This window comes from Parasteatoda tepidariorum, chromosome 10, assembly GCF_043381705.1.
Source record: "Parasteatoda tepidariorum isolate YZ-2023 chromosome 10, CAS_Ptep_4.0, whole genome shotgun sequence".
Taxonomy (NCBI): domain Eukaryota; kingdom Metazoa; phylum Arthropoda; class Arachnida; order Araneae; family Theridiidae; genus Parasteatoda; species Parasteatoda tepidariorum.
Window position 1 is genome coordinate 37998676 of NC_092213.1, and position 21013 is coordinate 38019688.

At 33.4% G+C, this 21013-nt stretch overlaps 1 protein-coding gene across 1 annotated transcript; it reads right to left on the minus strand.

Moving 5' to 3' along the window:
* Positions 1-8787: 8787 nt before the first annotated feature.
* Positions 8788-18959, minus strand: LOC122273833 (uncharacterized). The gene is made up of 5 exons (XM_071186939.1): positions 18854-18959; positions 18350-18805; positions 17545-17598; positions 14636-14948; positions 8788-9806 (listed from the first exon to the last, which is right to left on the minus strand). Exons 1-5 carry the CDS (start codon positions 18957-18959, stop codon positions 9470-9472), a joined length of 1266 nt encoding a protein of 421 aa, XP_071043040.1. The 3' UTR covers positions 8788-9469.
* Between the last annotated feature and the right edge of the window lie 2054 nt (positions 18960-21013).

The following is a 21013-nucleotide window of genomic DNA, read 5'->3' on the forward strand; positions in this document are numbered from 1 at the left end:
ATGATAGTGAAAGCAGAAAACGAAAGTAACCAAAGACTTTTAAAAGATAATTTCTGGAATTTTTAAAACAAAAGTTTTAGTCCGGCTAGTACCTTTGGTACTTGTGAGCTAAGTGGTTCTTCTGCGATGCTTTATTATGGGCAACTATCAGAGATAATCTCTATTATGCAGCGTGATCTCCCTTATGGTTGATGCAAAGAGGCGGCAACTGGCACTAAGTGTCGTCATGGTCAGAGCAACGGGCACAGGTAGGCTTGCCTTGACATGATGCTTCAGCGTGACAAAATCTTTGACAATGGGAACATCTCAAAGGATTTGGCACATATGGTTGGACTGGGATATTATACCTAGCAAGGTACTATTGCATATCAATAGGTGTATTGAATGTTAGGGTAAAATTTTACCATTACCGTCCCTCCGAATCTTAATCCAACGAACTGCTGTCCCATTTTGATAGGTTTTCCACAAACATTTCTTCGTCGTTGTCTATAAATTCTGCTTCTGATATTACACCTCAAGAGCGATTTATGAGGTATGGCAACAATGTTAAATGAATAAATATTCGTACAAATAGACAAAACATTGGTATGTATTATGGAGGAAAGTTCAACTAAAAGGTTACAGCAACGTAACTTTTTCAGAGACAACTTCTAGTGAGGAAAGAACTGCCTTGTGAATACGAAGTGGTGATACCTTATTAAATGACGTGCTCGGTATATTGGGATCTGTTAAAATTATCAAGAAACAGCGAGCGTAATCACATGGTGTTAAGGTTGTCCCGCTGTTTTGGTGTGCTGAACTGAACAACTAGTCATTTTCAGCCACAGAAAACAATTACCACTTCCTCTACCAGTGGTATCACCCACCATCGAATCCAACTTAGAAGATTCAAGTAACTGATTGGTGTTTTCACCAATCCGTAACTTAACATCGATGCTGACCTATAGCTATACGCCCGTGAGTCACCCCTGAAGCAGCCTCCACCTTTAACGAGGTGCCCAGTAAGTGACTAGCGGATTGATGCATGCTGGTCATTATGCACCACCCATTTAACTGAAGCACAGGTCAGAGTTGTGTATGGGGGTACCAGGATCCTCTTTTCCAGGGTCACTAGTCTCCAAGCATGGCGAACACGTGGGTGGTCTCATTAGGGTCAGATAGAACAGGGTGGTGATCAAACTCAGACAAAAAGCCCCGCCAGCAAATTTGGCAACCACGATAAGGGGGGAAGTAGGAGTAAGGGGAGGGAAAAACGAGGGAAGGACAGATCATTAGGGTACCATGGCGGCATAACTCCCAGTGTTTCCCCAAAGTAGTTAAATCCCCGAGAGATTTAAATATGACCAAGTGTTGAGCGCGGTATAACCTTCTTTGGCTCTTGCACAAAAAATTTAAACTAACTACCTCGTATGATTTGGCTCGAGCGCCACTGATCTTGCCGTTGAGAAATTAGATGCCTGCAATTAAGTTGATTAGCTTGATGCATCATGATGTTGGTACTTACAACTCCAATGGAAAGCTAGACAACTGTATAATGTCGAGATATGACATTCTCACGGACANGTACCCATAAGAATGAGAAGAGTTCACTAGTAATGTCAATGATTTACATTCATTACACGGTATAGATTTGAGGAGATTGTTCAGTGCAGTCATATGAACAATCTTATAATTGGGAGAAACAGCAGATCATTACGGTACCATGACGGCTTAACTCCCAGTGTTTCCCCAAAGTAGGTAAATCCCCGAGAGATTTAAATATGACCAAGTGTTGAGCGCGGTATAACCTTCTTTGGCTCTTGCACAAAAAATTTAAACTAACTACCTCGTATGATTTGGCTCGAGCGCCACTGATCTTGCCGTTGAGAAATTAGATGCCTGCAATTAAGTTGATTAGCTTGATGCATCATGATGTTGGTACTTACAACTCCAATGGAAAGCTAGACAACTGTATAATGTCGAGATATGACATTCTCACGGACAACTCTAATACTTTCATATTACCCAAGTTATAAGTTTCGACTACTTCACGCACTGCTATTCCCAACTTTGTGGGAAACAAAAACTTCCATCGGGCACTTTTTTCAAATACAGCTAGGCAGACTCTCTTTTGTATTTTGAATCTTAACTGCATCACATCTCGTTAGAATAATGTCAGCAACTAGTCGCTGATAAACTGACATGATTTTTTTTCTACGATAAATTGTCATAGTTGTATTTTCATGCTGCTGTGGGATTTAGGGGTTTCGCCTTTAGCGTAACAAAGCACCAAGACGTTTACCTTGTTGGACATAAATTGTGGTTCGGTTTTATGTTTGATGAAGAGCAATGGTGAAAACTGTGATCTTAATTTGTAGCAGATCAAGCATTGTAGCATTGTCTCTGATAGCTAATGTTTTTTTCTACTAGGCTCACTTATTTCCCCTCCCCCATCAAGAGTTTCTTTTACTCTACTATTGGAACTTTTGTTTATTTTCAAGATTTGTGTAAACACTGAATTGTGAAAAAAGTTTCGAAGTATTTTTCGAAAGATGAAAATCGAAACTCAGGGGAAAAAAAGGTCAATCAAAGAGAGGAGGATTCTTAATAGGAAGTGCAACAATTCTTCATCCGCAAAAACTAACTATTCATAGCACGTATTTTGAAATATACAGTTATTTAGTTGATTTATTTATAAAACTCGGGTGACGTACTTTTTTTCTAGATAATTATCGGTAGCCATTTTGCTTCTAATTTTAATATGCCCTTGAAACAAATAAAGGACGCGACAAATTTACGAAATGACATTAATTTTTAAAAGCTTGACCGTGACACTATTTCCCAGAGGGGCTCATCAATAATTTATAATTGATAAGAGAGCAGCATTCTTTAAGGTCGTTGTTTGAAGGATCGATTTTAATTAGAGCAATGATTGAAAATCATTAGCGTAGATTCTTTAGGAACTTTCAACAAGATTTTCATTCCATTCTTTAGAAACTTGGGTTTTTTCTTTTTTCCAACGAGGTTATTAAGGGGTTATTGGAATATATTGCTTTATTCAAATATTTTTTATTGCATTTTTTATTGCAACTCAAATATTTTTTATTTAAACTGAATTTGTATGACCAAATGTATAAATTTCTAGATCTTGTTTTTTTTGTCCCAAGAACAAAATTTCTGGGAATCTCATGCAGAATGAATGACGGGGAAAAAAAAACAGAGAATATCAGCAAAAAAAGCGCCTTTTGAACTATTATTGAAATTTTATGTACAATTTGATTTAGGCCGTTGAACCCAAATTAATTGATATTTCATAACGTCATTAAATATTTTTTTTTAAAAATAACTTTTACACAAAGCTTAATTTGAAATTTTTAGTACAATACTTTATAAGAAATCATATCTTGAAAAAATCTTATTTGATTATTATTATATCATAATATAAGTGTAATAATTGAAATTTATTATTAATTTCAGTATTTGAACTTCATAGTTTAGTTCATGAGTTTTTTCCCAGCAATATAGTGTCCTCTTAAAATGGAAACGTTTTTTTTTTCCTTTCGAATTTTACGTTTTTCTTTATTTACTGGGTTTATTTTTATATGCATTTTTCCGACAACAGTACCCCATTATTTTTTTTATAACCATTGAACAGCCGATCAAATTTTCGGGTTCACGACTGCTAACATTCAACTCCGTAACTCGTAGCTTTGTAATTTTTAACTCAATCCAGAAGACAAGGGAACTCCTAAATCAAGTATTGGGAGAAATTTGAAGACTTTTTGATGGAACTAACCCGCATTTGTGTTACATGGAGAGGAAAACTAAGAAAACCTCCCACGGTTAGCCTGATAGCAAGGGGATTCTAACCTATAATCCGTCTACCATTGAGGATATTTTACGTCATCACTGTGGTCGGTGCAAGCCGGATGCAGAATTCGTATCGACCAGTTGTCACTGGGATTCGAACCCGGCTCACCTCATTAGAAGCAAACGCTTTATCCACTGAGCTTTCACGGCTCACAGTACCCCTTTAGATGCGTATTACATTTTGCACATTAACTGGTAAAGACAACTTTCGGCAGCTATTAAAAGTCAAAATGAAAAATTTTTGCCTTTACACCCCCACCTTTACAACGACACTAAACAAATATTGGGTAAAAATCAAATTTTGCATCGTGGATTTTTTGGGTTCTAAACTCCGTACGTTCACCCAAATTCCAATTTTAGGTTTTTACCTGAAATAAATGATTCTATACATTTAAATGTAACTAGATATGTATATATCTTTTTAGTCAACAAATGATATCTAACTTAAATGCACTGAATAAGAATCCTTGAAATGGAGGTTAATTCTACTGTTACGGAATCGATGGGTCAGCGGTCAAAGTCCTCACCCCCGTTTATCCTGTTCGTCCGTAACAAAGCAAATCGAATTCGTGGCTCTGAAATGCAAATTAGCTATCGGCTTGCAATGAAAAGTAGCCGATATCCATGACCAACTTTTAAAATGTAGAAAAGGTTCTTTTCTTTTCTTAATGAAGCCTAGAAGGCATTTTTTCAAATCGGCATCAAATTTATATGATTCTTGATTGACTTCCTTTTTACCTTAAAATTTAGTTTATAACTTTGATTTTGCTACATTGAGTGAATCAAGAAGAAGAAAAAAAAATCACTCAGTAACTATTGCATAAACTTAGCCTCCGATTTTATTCTGGCCGAAGGTAGTTAAATATTTTTTAACGTTGTACTTTTAATATTTTTAAATGTATATATTTAATATATTTTAGTACTTCTTTAATATTTTAAATGCAGTTTTAGGGTTATGTATTATAGTATTGTTATAAATAATGTGCCCATTAATAATTATTTCTAAGGTGGTTAAGGCTACAGTTGACCTTTTTATAAATTTTTTTGTTTGTAAAATTGAATTCTTCTCTCTCCCAATATGCATCTCACCTACTCAAGGCTATTTTCTAAGTTTTGATGGAGGGATTTATGCTGCCAGTGACTTTTATTTTAAATTTTTGTTTTTAGTTTAACAGATCAATCTTAATTAAAGTTGGGATGATTATGTTTTAATTATAGACCAAATTTTATTTATAATTGAAATTTTCTGTAAAAAAAATTTCGGGATAAATAAATATCAATAACTTATTTGCTATTTATGATAACTCAGAAATGCATTCTAACATTTATTCCACTATATCTAGAAAACTTATGTAAAAAACAAATCATGAGATTTGGTTGAAATCAGAGCCGCCTGGTATATTTCTAAAACTTCAATATTTACGAAATTTTACTTTTGAGAAAAACGGCTTTTTCCAAATGACAACTGAAAATTACTTACAATGATGGCTTTTTGTTTGATAAAAAGCTATTAACACACTATTAGTTGCCAAATAAATTATATAAAATGCAAGAAAGAAGAAAAATTGAGTCATAAATTGAAGTAACGGAAAACCGTTAGCTAGGGAAGAAAAAAAAAACTGCATTCTCTGCAAGAGACGAAAAAATCTGAACTGGTATTGCTTTTTTGTTTCCTATCAAGTAACTCAATGGTCACTATTGGTTAGAGTTTTATACATACAATATACAAAATTTCAAAAATTTTATATTCAAAATTTCACATTGTATAATTTTTGTGCCTGTTATCAAGCTAATCTACCATATTTTTTGGATAGTCAAAGAAATAAAATAAAGCAGCATGGAAAATGAATCGTAAACATGTAACTCGTAAAATTTGCTAAACAGAATGATAAGAGCAAAGATATTGATAAAATATGCCAACTAGGTCCTTCCAGCATTGTTACGGCTGAACCAGATGCACAGAATTCTGTAAATAACAATAATTCACAACAAATGCCTCATACTTCGAACGGCATAATTTTACATAAACAATAAGGCATACAAGAGACACATGTAGAAACTAAAATCAATACAGCTAACAAGAAACCACAATATATAGTTGAAGAATGACCAAGACGTCACTGCCAGTGGTCTGCGGGGTAACTTCATATTGTGGCACAAATTCACTAATAAGCTGTCCATTTTCATCACGATATCCAAAAAGGATGCTTTTTCCAAAGGTTTCAATAAACAATTTTTCATAACACTGAAGCCTGCTGCTTCAATATTTCGCACAGAAATGAGTTCACAATTTAGTTCAGGAACAAAGAGCACATTTTAAAGAGTTGTTTCAATTCCTTCGGTAATAAGTGTGGACGATTTCGACTCGCATTTTACTGTACCTGACTTAGATTTGAGAGACGAGAACCATTCTTTATGGGAACACATATGTGATGTTCCTAAATCAATGATAAAATTTTTGATCGATAATAAACTTGACCAATGATAAACTAAATCAGTGATAAACTTGATCTGTCCTATGAGGAAGTAAAACGTTGCCGATGAACTGGATTCATTGTGTTTAGAATTTGACTTTTATATGACTATGACCAATACGTTTTTGCCACAATTACAATAGGTCAACTTTTTGCCACAATTTTTGACTGTGTCTTGCAAAATTAGCAAGATACATTGCAATAAGTCACATCGTTTAATTGAGTGTTCAGGTGATTTTAGGGGAAAAGTTTCATTTTCTGATAGAAACTTATCCTTTTTGTCTTTATTTTCACCTTTGAAATTAAACAACAAAGCCTCAGCGTCTATCAATCTTTGAGAGATAAAATCCAAGGAAAGCTTTTCATTTAGTTGATTTTCTAAAGCTGCCTTAACTTTCTCATATTCATGTGGCAGAGAGAGAGATATTGAAAGGTAAACAATTGTATCTAAATTGCTCACTTCGCATCAGAGATTCGCAGCTCATTCACGAATTTGTTGACATCGTGTTGTCTTATGATAAGCATCTCGGCTCTTCCGCATCTTAGCTTGGCGTCTCAGGGTGAGTATTTGAGAGACTGCACCCTTCGCCTCATAAATTGAGTAGAGCTTTCTATATATAGCTGCAGCCGACTTCTGACACTTGCAGCCAAGGCTTGATCTTTCAACAAGAAAATTAGCAAGGCATATACTTTGACTTCACGACCTTGGTTTCTTTGGTTGGGTCGGGTTCTGTATCTAAGTACATCTCCTAAATCTTTTTTAAAAAATATGGCTTCTATACGACTACACCACATCGGAAAATTATTACCATCAAACGGAACTATTCATAACTCGAATAAACAAAGTAAAAACCCTTGAGCAATAAAGAGTCCCGTGTTTACTTTTATTCAGCTGCTACTTATTACAGATAAACTGAACAGTGATTTTGAACCGCGCTCTGCTATTATTGGAATGGAATTCAGCGCTGTCAAAAGTACCCAATACGAACCCCGGCCTTGATGGTGTATCATATCACATGCTTCGCCACTTCACATCTGCATCTTTGCAGAATATCCTGTTACTTTTTAACAGATTATGGATGGATCAGATATACCCATCAAGTTGGAGGCTGGCTCTTGTGATACCAATTTTACAGCCAGGTAAGGATCCGACGGAACCAATAAACTACAGCCCAATAGCTCTGACTAGCAGCTTCAGCAAGGTATTCAAACGTATGGTTAACTCTCGCTTGGTTTATTTTCTGGAGAAGAAAATTTTTTTCCGACTTTCAAAGTGGTTTTTGAAAGGGCAGGTGACTATGGATAACATTGTTGCTTTGGTATCCCGTATTCGTAATGCTCTTGTCCGACATAACCATTTTATCTCTATCTTCTTTGATATTGCGAAGGCGTACGATCGGACATGGAGAAACGGCATTCTAAAGGCATTGTTTGATATGAGTCTCCGTGGTCACCTACCTATGTTTATCCAAAACTTTTTGAGACAAGAAAAACAGTTCTATAACACTTTGCATTGGTTATTTCATATATTTAAACTTACCAATTAAACTAGTCTATATTAGTTTTAAAAATCTTCAGATTTTAAAATGCTATATTATTCACCTAAGTATTTATCATTCACAGAAAAAAATTTTTTTTTAGTGTATTGGAACTAATACTTGTTAGGATTACATAATTTTGGCACATAGAATAAATTTATTATAACCAGTGTCTTTTAATTCTTATATTTGATCCAAAAAATTCCGTTTTGTTATAATTATCCATTAATAAAATTATCTGTGTTTAATTCAGATTACTTTTAAAAATTTACTTTGTTATTCAATTCAACTGGTTAATTGAATAACAAAATAAATTTTTCTAAGCTCTTTTCAAAAATGCAGTTTTATGTTTTTTTCTTTTAAATTATAGAGAGGAAAAAAAGTTTTCAAGTTTTATATCGATTTTTTTTAGTTAACTATATCTGAAAATAATGCACAGAGGTTGTCTTTTAGTATGCTTTTAATTATTTTTATCCACTTAGTTCGTTAGTGAGGAAATTACTTTTACAACATTCTATTCTGAAAACGTAATTTTATCATAATATGGAACATCTTTGATCCCTTACGTTAATTTTACTTTTTGCGTATTTCGTAATATCGCTCATGTGCTGCAATAGCGGCACAACTAAAAAAAAATCATATTTTGAGATAAGTGGGTTTAAAGTTTTCATTGCTAAGCAAAATGCATAGGAAATGCTTTAGTTTGCTTAAGCAAAGATTACCTTCAAGTTGAAGAGTTAGGTTGTGCTAGAATTGCTGCTAAAAGAATGTGTATTTTCATATTTACACCTGTTCTGATTCCAAAACTAGTGTTTTTTTAGTTGTTTCACTATTGCACCTCATGAGCGATATCCGGAGAGCTTTTAAATCTAGTAAAAAAAATTTTCCACACAATTATAAAATTTGTTTATGCAGAAAGAAATACATTTTGAAAAAGATCATGCAATTTTTATTAATGGTACAGAAAAATTTGTAAAGAATGCACAAATAAAAAAATTCTGTTTTCTTCGTGGAAACATTGTGATGGCACAGGGCTTTTAAAATATCGATATTTTTTTATTCTGGATATTGCTCTTTCAACATGCACTCGCAGATTGGATACTTTTTTGTTTTCTTCTCTCTCGGCAACACTAAACTGATTCAAGTTTTTTAAAAAATGAGGAGTCACTAAATTACAATTCTTTTTCTGGAGTTCTTTATGGATTAAAAATCCTCTATCTGCAAGAATTGTGTCGTCGGATAAGTGGTCGAGATGTCCAGACTCCAGGGAAAGTTTTTTGCAGAAATTCCCCCACACCACAGATCAGAAATGTAGCATATCGCTCCAGAAGGTGTAATTCTTTCAGCGTGTTTTCATTTTTGTAATGGCTGACAGTGAATTGTTGTATCCTTGGATTTGAAGTCTTATGGATTGCTATCTCTGTGCAATCCAGAATTAATCTGCAATTTGGATAGGTGCGTATAAATGCCTCCGGCATGTATTCCAATACTTGCGGATTTGAGGGCCAGATATCTATGGCCTTAAGTTTAATGTACACAAAATCAATTACTGAGGATAAAATCCTACTTATTGAGGTTTTTGGAACATTTGTGACTGCACTCAGAAACTCAATTGTCACTAGATTTAATTCGAACTAAAAAAATGAAAAATTTGTCTTTCGCTGAAACAGTGCAACTATCTTTGAGTTCTGTTAGCATTAAAAAATTAAAGACTGTATCAAAAACAGTTGGTGTAAATCCAGTTACCGAGTTAAAAAGAATATTATCTTTGCTCAAAACTTGATAACAAAACGTTTTGCTAGCTAGCAAATTTTCTAGTTCTTCAATTTTTTCCCCAGCAAGATTCAAACTGTCTAGTAAACAAGTAAAAACACTTTCATCTGTCTGCACGCTGACAGCTTTAAATGTAGCATCTTCCACTGTGTCATCTGGTTCATAAGCAGGCCTAGAGAATAACATTTAAATCGTGAAACAAATGCATAAACATAAATCAGCAATTTGTAAGTCTTAAAGAAGTTGATGAAAAAAATTATTCACTAATGCTGAGAAAATTTTCATAACAAAACTGTTGTAAAGGGACTTTTCTTTTCGTAAACCAGACATAGAATTTATCAGAAAATAAATTTCATTCATATAAAAAATCCGTTAGCGTAAATATATGTTACGGACGGGGAGGGTCGAGGATCCGCTTCAAAGTAATCTGTCTATTTGACTTAAAAAATATCCATTAAGGGCCCTAATATAGCAGTGGAACAATTTTTTTTTCATTCATCATAAATAAACTTCCTTACAGAATACTATATATTTAGTTATTTATAAAGAGTAACTTAACTATAATATTGTTATGACAGTCAAAAATATTATTAGTATTAAATTATCTTTGGAAATCAATTAAAAATACTTTCCATAACATTGATTTGATTAATGAAGTAAATTCAAAAATTTTATACAAAATTTATTATTAAAATAAAATAAGTAATACAGTCAAACCCCGCTATAGTGAACCTTCAACGGACCGAAATTTCGGTTCACTATAACCGGGGGTTCACTATATCCGTTACGCAGTATATTTAACTAATGGTTCCCAAACTCCTCCGTTTTATTACACATTATTCAAATAAATGACTGAAAAATATTATGAAGTAGCAAAAAATGTGTTATTTTTCATTCGTACAAAATTCGTCTTCGTATTCGTCTTGCGTACAAAAAAAAAATTAGTAATCTTTAGCTGATGAGCAATCCGCAACATCAGAAATGGAAACACTTCCAGACTCTCACATAATTTTTCCTGAATTTCTGTTATTCCGCTTTTTAAACATGTCTAACCTGCCATTCGAGCATATAAAAGTAGTCGCACAAAATCGCTTAGCAAATTCATCGACATTTGTACAGATACTGGAAGATTGCGGCTTCTTCGAATGGTGAGCCACTTCAGTATTGCTTCAACACCCTTGTGATCAGCTTTTCTCAACTATTTTCTGTCATCTAAATTTTTTTCATGAGCAGAAATGATTGTCTATTTTTGCATATGTTACAAACTGCAGATTTGGATAGTTTATATTCCCTGAAAATATCAAATTTTTCTGATTTTGCCCATTTTATGATCAATGGAGAACGTTTTACGTTTACTGCTCGCCATAGTTAAATTTGAGACACTTGTTTGCAAGCTTTTTTAAACTGAATTGAGAGCAAAAAGGAGTTGAAATGAGGGCCTTATCGACACATATTAGTGTCCAACTCTTTGACCAATAATGAATAATTACTCATTCCATTTGACAGAAAATACATATTGATGTCACTGACACCTTACAGGTGCATCATCTGCTTGGTTTGTTTAGGGATGGGAAAGTGAGATAAAAGACGCAAACAAGAAAAAATGCTTATCGCTACATTCCCTTCTATAGATGGTTTAAAAAATCAGTATATGTATTTATTTTGAAGTAGAAATTTCAAAATTATTACAAAAAAATGAAGAAAAAATTCAGTCGAAGACAGAAAAAAGTTCATTATATCCAACTTCCTCGCTTTTTTGGTTCACTATATCCGCAAAAAATAACATTATACGTGTATAGCAAAGCACGGGACCGAACATTTCGTTCACTATATACCGTGTTCACTATAGCGGGGTTTGACTGTAGTAAAATTTTACTCACCATCTATGCTAAGCTTTTCAGCTATTTTTATCCAAGTTTGCTTCTTTTTTTCTGCGTCTCTGAAATCCGCACGGCTATAATCATATTGCCATGGGCTATTTCTCACGTAGTCAATTAATTGTTCTTCCATTTTCTTTAATAATTCTTAACCTTTACATAAGCAAATTTTAAAATTCTAATTGTCGCTTCGCTTCTTTCACGTGCGATATCAAAACACGAGGTTTGGGAGCGGAAACTAGCAACGAATCTGATTGGCTACTAGGCTTGGCAACGGTAACAAAAGATGACTCGTTTCCAACTCTTGAACTGGAAGCAACGACAACACGGCAACATGGAGAAACGGCGCTAGTCCGCCGGCGTGCAACTTTGGCAACGAGATTCCCGTTGCCGTTGCTCCCGGTGGAGATCCAGCTTTAGAACATCTTTCGGAGCTCTCTTCCCGTTGCCGTTTCGTGAGTGAGTATGTGAAGAGAGCCTGCTCACTACAGATGGCGCTGCACGGTGTATGCAGCATATACTATCAGTTTTTCTTTTATGTACAAAACAGAAGTGGAGGAAATCCTTCTGGAAAGACCACCGCTGTGTAGCAAAAATTAAATTTTACAATACAAAATTAAATGCAAGTTTTTTTTAATTAGTTTAATTAAAATAGTTCTATCATTCATAATTGGTAGTTTTTACGCATAGTTACATCAGAAAAGATCATTTTTATTGACGTTTAAATTTATTCATCAATCTAGTTTTTATAGTTCCAACAACAAGTGGCATTTTCGCATGACGAAAATGACACTAAATAAAATAAAAATTTCTTGCGAAAAATCATGTGTGTATGTGCTAGAAGGAGATAACCCATAAACATGTATAAGTAAATGCAGTTACCAATATAAATTTTAAGCTTTGATACACATTTCAACTTTAAAAATATTTCAAATCTCAAGACCAAAGCATTTTAAGGTATCCGACTACCTTCGGAACAAAAAATTTCAGAAAACAATATTTTTAACAATATTATTGATTTTTATTACATATATTGATGTAAATAGAAATAATTAATAGCAAAAATTTTAAAAATACCAAAAATATTTTTTAAGAGAGGTTTTATAATGTTTTTTAGTAAAAATAAATAGCTTGTGGAAAACACTCTATATTAAAAACTATCAAAGAGAAGGCAATCAAACTTTTTATCAATACTTTAAAGCTATCAGTTAGTGTAATGAACCACAGATTAAGAGATATCTTGTCTAGAAAAAAAATTATGTTACATTAATCGTGTTTTTTCAAAATTTTTCTTTTTTTTTTCACTTTACGTAAAAGAAAAAATCCTATAAAACAAAATCTATCCCAAGTTATCTGAATTTTAGAGGTTAGTTACACAAACATATATGTAAGAAACATTCACTGAAAATAAAGAAAAAATTACAAAATTTGTTGGAGTTATCTTGTTTTTCGTAAGTGAAAAATCGCAAAAAACTCATTTTGAGAAAAATGCAATTGAAGTTTATAATTGCACCTTACTTAAAATTTCTGACTGTTTGATAGCTAAATATTAATATGTTTTATAGACACTACTCTTCTTAAGATATATGCACAGTTTTAAACTTTTATTTAATGCCTGGAGTTTTTCGTGCACACATTTTATATTAGTCAGTTTTACTGCACGAGCATTCTCATAACGTTTATAATACTTAAAAATGCATGTATGACAATTAATAATTATACTTTATAGTAATAACAAGAAATTCATTAAGAATTTGATTTCACTTTGCTTGTTATCTTTCTTTGAGGTACAAAATGCTTCTGCAAAGTCATATTTTTTGCACACCAAAGTCAAGTTAGAAGAGAGGCTAAAACGTTGAATCTTCCAAAATAATCAACTTGTTCAAACAAATCTGGCAGCACAATGAAGTAAATACAGCAATTAGGATCTCCATATCTATAATTCTATTACCACGTATATTTTTATCCTCCAAAGAGCTCACTTCATGAGTATAATTACTTGCAAGAGATAATTTTGAAGAACTTGCACTAACTGAAACATCAATCTTTTCAGTATCAGCACATTTATTAGAATGTTGATTTCCATGAAATGTACGTTTTTTTAATCGAGTAGTTCTGTTCTTACCCATTTCGTTTAAATTAGTACAAATTTTTCCAAATGAATCAGTGAATTTGTTAAAAATACAACAAAAAAGAAGAAATAAAATGAACGCTTCAAATGTAAACAAACGATTGCAAAAATTCAAGCATATCGTTTGTTACCAATTAAAAAAAACACAGTTACATAAAAACATTATTCAAATTCATCTGCCGAGAGTTTAGGAGCCTTAAAAATTAAATATTTAGATTTTTTTTTTTGCATAAATGGAGAAAAAAGTAAAACTGTTGTTAGTTTCGGTTTCGTTTTTATCACTTCCGGTAAATTTGACAGCTACAATTCATTACTAAAATTACCATAACTAAATTTCTATTTGACTCATATGCAAAAACGAGACATTTTTGAAAACTAGAGAAATGGGGCAACATAATGAGACAATAAACTGAAATTTGAATTTTTAGTCGAAATACTCGTTTTCAAGGTGGTCGGATACCTTAATTCTTTGGGTGTACGATTTATTCGATCATCACAACAGGCTTCAAACAGAAATTGTTTCCATATTGCAATATTGATTAAAAAAAATAGTAATTGAGAAAATTACTAAAGGTTCTGACCAAAGAAAAGAACTTTTTATGTTATTAAAAAGAAAAATGACACATATGTAAATTACATTCACAGAATTATTTCATAATGTGGAAAATAAATTTTTATCAGTTTGAGTTAAAATCTGCATTAATGATTTTATAAAGAAAACTTTTTATGAATTACATTTTCAGAAAACTACCTTTTAAAAAGATATTTGATCATATCATTTTATTAATAGGTAAAGTTATACTGGCTTTAAGCCTTCATGTTATGTAAGAACGTTAAAGAGTGAAGCATTTTCAGAAATGAGCAAAAGCACCAAAAGATTAAAAAAACTTATTTAAACTAATAAACACATCTTCCATACAAAATTGTTTATTATAAACGTTTTCTGAATAGAATAGAATTTTTATTGTAGATAATAAATAAATAAAAACTTACTGAAATTGGTAGGTGTTACGTTTCCTCTTTGGCTCATGTTGATTATGTTCAAATTTTGTTGAGGCTGCATCAGGTTTGAAGAATCTTCTATTTGAAAAGGGTTGATATGTTAAACATTCTTCTTCAAAATGCTCAGAACATTGCTGGGAGTACTGAGTTGGATTGAAACCTTCTCTTTTCATTCTTGCCAACCATTCCTTTAACAAGCTTTTGTTACCCAGAGGAAATTTATGATATGACACTTTCTTCTCTTTACACCCTGCTTTGGCATTCGAGCACCCAACAGCAGCACAGATTAAAGGCGTAGTGTAACCTAAAATTTAAACAAACCATTTTACAGATCAAACAAATTTTATATTCATCAGAATTGTGACAAGAGTTTTTTTAAATTGAGCAACACCATACTGAAAATTCAAATCCTTCAATTGAGCATTCAAAAATTCAATTTAAGCATTTGAAATTAAGAAAACATTCAAAACAAAGGCTGTTTTCAACAAACATTAAAGACAAGTTTAACAGATTTAAAGGTTTATACGATGCATCTATTCTATTGATACAGCGCAATTTCACCATATATAATCATTAATATTTATTATTACAGTAGACGCCGCTTAATGTGATCACATCGGGACGAACGTGATTTGATAACAATAACCGATTGATTACAATGCAGTAAACGAAAAAAATTTAAGCTAAAAAATGATTTTTTTACATACGTATTAATAAAAACTAGTTATAACAGACAATTAAGAAATTCTAGAGACTTATTTTCTTGTATAAAGAACAAAATAAAATTATGTACTTACTTTAGTTTCTACAGAGAAGACATTTCTGCTTGAAGTCAGTGGCTCCAACGCTGGCCGAAGTTTTTCTATGAGTTCGACACAAATGTTTTTAGTCAATCTAAATTGACTTCTTAATTCGTTGTCGGTATATTGGAAGATCTTAAATCTTTCGGGCCGATAGATCTTTCTCTTAATAATGTTTCGATCAATCTCTTCAGCAATAGCTAGTTGCATGACAGAAAACAGCGCCATTTTGATCACTAAAATAAACAAACTAGATTTCGCTTACTCTTAAACCTGCCGAAATCGAATTCGTAATTATTTCGCATCTGAATTTAGTTCCGAGCGGAATCAAGAGCTTGTAATACGGCCTAACTGACATTCACGGATTTATGACGTCACGAGAGCTTCATTTCGATCGGAATTAGATTCCGTGAAGCTGGTAATAGGGGCCCTGCATACGATAGTTTATTTTCTCCTGTTAGCAAATTATGTGGGAGCTGTAATTCTGTCCCGTACAAAATCGAAGCTGGCGTGTGTACTGCAATACACCTGTTGACGTGTATATTGCAGTACAGTGAGCTCTAAGAGCAAAATTAAGATGTCTATCCCAGTCATTTTGAGACTCATTCAGTAGATGATTTAATGAATTTAAAATGGTAGCGTTAAGACGCTCTACCATCCCATCACTCTGTGCATGGTAAGCACAAGTTGAGTGTTTTTTTTTAATTCTTAACTTCTCGTAAACCTCTGATATTGATTTAGATAAGAAATTAGAGCCGATGTCGGTAATTAAATGATTTGGGACCCCGTGACTAGCTATAAAACTTTCAAGGGTTCTAACTACAATATCAGGGGTAGCATAAGCCTCTAGCCACCTGCTAAAATAATCGGAGAAAACCAAAATATATTTATTTCTCATGAAAGTTGTCGGTAAGGGACCAAGAGCATCAATAGCATTAAGCTCTAAAGGTTTTGATGTGACCGGTACCCTTTGTAATGGAGCTAACTTACTCGGTTTATGGGCTCTCCTCTCTTTGCAAGATTGGCTTCATTTTAAATGGTTAAAAATATGTTTATACATTTTAGGCCAAAAGTAGTTTTGTTTAATTCTATTTAAGGTTTTAGAAAATCCTTGATGAGTAACCGTGGGTGAATCATGACATAACTTCATTATTTCGGACACCAGATTTAAACAAATTAGAAGTTTGTCTTTTTTCTTCACTTTATCATTATTAATAAAGAAGTTTGATTTTGAGCTGGTGTTAACCTCATTTTCTATCTCGTCCAATAATTTTAAGCAAAACGGATCTGTTTTTTTTTGACTTAACTTAATTTTTTCGAGCAGTTCTGACTCAAATGAAATTAATTCAAAACTATTTATATGATTTATTTCTATCGATAAGTAATCCGCTTTAATGTTTTGTTTTCCCTCATACAATCCATTTTCCGTTGCAAATGCGGTTTTTAATGTATCGTCGGAATCAATTTTCATTTGATAAAACCCTGCACAAAGAGCCAAAATGGTGAACAATTTGACGTCACAGAGGTTGTGTACAAGATCTGTCATATTAGGAAACGGATGTGAGTCAGGGAGTATCTTTAATTTCAGTTTACGAGAATCAGTACATAACCTATAAGAGCCATCTTTTTTCTTTACTAGTACAAATCCCATCAATTATAACAACAATATTTGGGATCCCACACTTTTCGTAGAATTTTCTTTTTGCTGCTGCAGTGGTTCTCGCAGACAGCGGAAATTTTACGAAATTCTCCACAAGCATTATCATAGCTGTGATGAATACTTCGAATATCCTCGAAACGCTAGACTGAGACATAAAGGTAAATGCACTCTCTGCAATTAAGTTCTAGAATCCTCCAGGCACAGACTCTCTGTGTTGTAATGCAGATCTGCGTCCCATCAATTACACCAACAATATTTGGGATCCCTCACTTTTCGTAGAATTTTCTTTTTGCTGCTGCAGTGGGTCTCGCAGATTGCGGAAATTTTACGAAATTCTCCACAAAGATTATCGTAGCTGTGATGAATTCTTCGAACATCCTCGAAACGCTAGACTGAGACATAAAGGTAACTATACTCTCTGTAATTAAGTTCTAGAATACTCCAGACACAGACTATCTGCATCTGGAAACCTCCAGGCGCAGAGAGGCAGGAACCTAGCATAGAAAGAGAATAAAGTAATACATAAGATTTATGTGCCTGCTGTAGGATTGCTTTCAGTTTATCTTACTTAGTTTTTAAATTTGGTTGGTTAGAAGTAAATTTTTTAAATAAAAAAAAAATTCATGTTTTAAGCTTCACTTTTTTCATGTAAATAATATAATTAATTTATTTGAAACATATAATATAACTTACTTTCATAATGAATTTTCTCACGAGAGGAACTTTATCATTTGTAGTATATGAGATGGCACGTTTGAAATGCATCTCATGTTTTTTTCCTACCAAATTTGGTTAAAAACACACGAACTTAAACTGATATCAGAAATAAAAACATTAATGTTTATGAATGATATACACTGCAATAAACAGCGTCAACAGAAAAGCACATTCATCTACACAATACATTTCCAATACTAATTATTATATTTAATCTAAGAAAACTTATTTTCAATGCTTAAAAAAAGTTTCTATTACAAATTTCGTTATAAAATTCATTTAAAAAATAAAGTAAAATGATGACCTCAAGAGCAATAAAATGAAGCTTGTAAACAAATATAGGTAATGAAATTGTTCATGTTCGTGTAGATTAATACTGATGGTTAATTCATTAAACAAACTTAATAAAGACAATTTCTAGGTTAGACATACATAAGAAGTTACATAGGTGCACGGCCCTCGGCAACGTGCGTGCTCCGATTGTGCAGTGCAGAGAGAGAGTGTGGCGTCTTTAGTCGCCTCTCTTACGGTTAACCATAAGTTCGAAGTTGAAGTTGTGGTTTCTGTCTGCATGAATTTCATTTGGGTTGTTAGGTGAAATCTCTAAAATTTTGTCTACCATAACGCTAAGTTTATCTAAATTTCCTTCTGAAATTGAAATAATAGCTTGAGCAGATTGTGGGAGACGTTGTAACCATAATGTTTTTAAAAAATCATAACTCAATTTTCTACCGGCAAGATTTCGCATTTTCCTTAGTAAGTGGGATGGTTTATCATCCCCCAATGTAAGTTCGGATAACAAAGCTTTGATTCTCTTTTGTTCTGAATCTGAAAACTCAGAAATTAAGCGAGCCTTTAAAATGTTATATTTATCTTGCTCGGGTGGGCTTAGGACGATATCGCTTACGTAAGTTAAAACCTCTGAATTTAGCGCGGCGATGACGCTGTAATACACTATTAGGAAGAAAGTGACGGGACACGACACTATAACAACATAAACCCATATTTATTAAAATTAATAGAAGGAAGGGCCTCCTTTGGCTACGATCACAGCTGCAACCCTTCTGGGCATGCTTTCCACTAAATTAGGTTTAGTGGCAAGAGGAATTTCCTTCCAAATGTTAACAGGAAGTTCCATAGTTCATGCTTGCTTTTGGGGAGTTGGGTGCAGGCCCTCAACCGACGGTCCAATTCGTCCCAGAGATATTCAAATGGGTTAAGATCAGGGCTCTGCGCCGCACACTCCATGCGTTTAACGTTGTTGTTCACATGCTAATCAAGAGTCCTCCTTGCAACATGGGATCTTGCGTTGTCGTCTTGATACAAGCAAACATCCATACCGTACGTTGCCCACAAGGTAGGAATGACATGATTGTCGAGAATATCACAGTATCCATCGGCATTCATCATACCATCGACCTTCACCAGTGGGTCAGCCCCATACCAGGAGAAACAGGCCCATACCATCAATCCTCCTCCACCAAACTTCACAGTTGCCCCTTCACTTTCTTCCAGATAGTGTATTTAGTTCGATCGAGCGATATTCCAGCTACGGAAAATTGAACCTCGATATTTGCAAACCAGGAAATTATCGCCTGTACTTGATTTGGTAAGCGCTATAGCCAAAGTACATCATCGCTAAGAATTTTGTCAGCCAATTGCTTCATCTTTCGCAATTAATGGGAAGGTTTGTCGTCTCCCAAGGTTACTTCTGATAGTACAGCTTTAATTCTTCTCTTTTCCGAATCTGAAAATTCGCTTATTAACCGCGATTTAAGAGTAGCATATTTGTCCGTGGCTGGCGGCGAGACACGATATCGCCAACATAACTCAAGATGTCGGAGGCAAAGGCCGATACTACGCAATAAAACTTTGTATCATCTTAAGTAATTCCGGATACAACGAACTGCGCTTCAATATTGGCGAAACAAAGTATGGCGTGCTTATCCCAAAAGGGAGGTAATTTTAACCCTACTCTGTTAAGGCTACAGTGGACCTCCAAAAAACATTTTTTCTTCTTCTTCCAATCTGTATCTTAGCTAACTAAGGATATTCTGAAAGTTTAAAAAAAAAAATTTCTAGCCAAAGAAATTTAACAATTTTTAAAATGCTCCCAACGGCTTTCATTTTGAATTTTTTTTAATTTCTCTTTTTAGTTTTGACTTTAACAGATATATCTAAACAGAAGTTAGGATGAAGAACAACAGTACAAAAATTAGAATTAGAAATATACACCAAAATAAATTTTAAAATTAAATTTTCTCCCAAAAAATTAGATTTCGTGACAAATAAATACTTATAACTTGCTATTTATGATAATTCAGAAATGCTTCCTAAAATTTATTCTAATATATTTAGAAAATGTCGTAAGGATAAATCAAGGTAATTGGATGAAAGCAGTTGAAAACGTTTAGAAAAATTGAATATTAACGAAATTTTCATTTTGAGAAAAACAGATTTTTGTAAATGAGAACTGAAATTTTGTCACTATGGTGTTTTTTTTTTAAATACTGTAAAAGTAAGTTGATTAGCTTGATTCATCAGAGAAACCAAGACAAGTTTTTTGATGTAAGTTAGGAAATAATTGTATATTATTTAGAGACAAATTAATAATACATGAATGTACATTTTTATTTGACTAAAATGAAAGTTTAAAATTTTTCGAGGAATGCTATCCAATTCAAACTTTTTTTGTAACCAAAATTTAGATATATACATATAACAGTTAGGAAAACATTTTATCAAAATCGACCAGCACAATATGAAGTGTCGTCAGCTATTAGTTTCCTTTTAGCAGCGAAAGTTTTTTTCCCTGCTAAATTTCGCTTCATTTTCCATGTAATAGCTCCGCTGAGCTATTACATGGCTATATGTATGACCATCAGGATCGCTTATTGATAATTCCAAGGCTTTCACGTTACCCAAATTGAAAGTTTCAACAACTTCACACACTGCTATCTGCAATCTTGTGCGATAAACAAAAACTTCTTTTGGGCACTTTCGCCAGGTGCAGCTATGTAGGCTCTCATTTTTGTTTTCGGTTTTTCCTGCAATACATCTGGTTAGTATACTGTCTGAAGCTAGTCGCTGGTACACAGGCATGATTTTTTCAACGACTAGCTGACAGAGTTGCATTTTCATGCCACTATGTGATTTTGGGGTTCCGCCTATGGCATTTGCTTGCTGAACAAA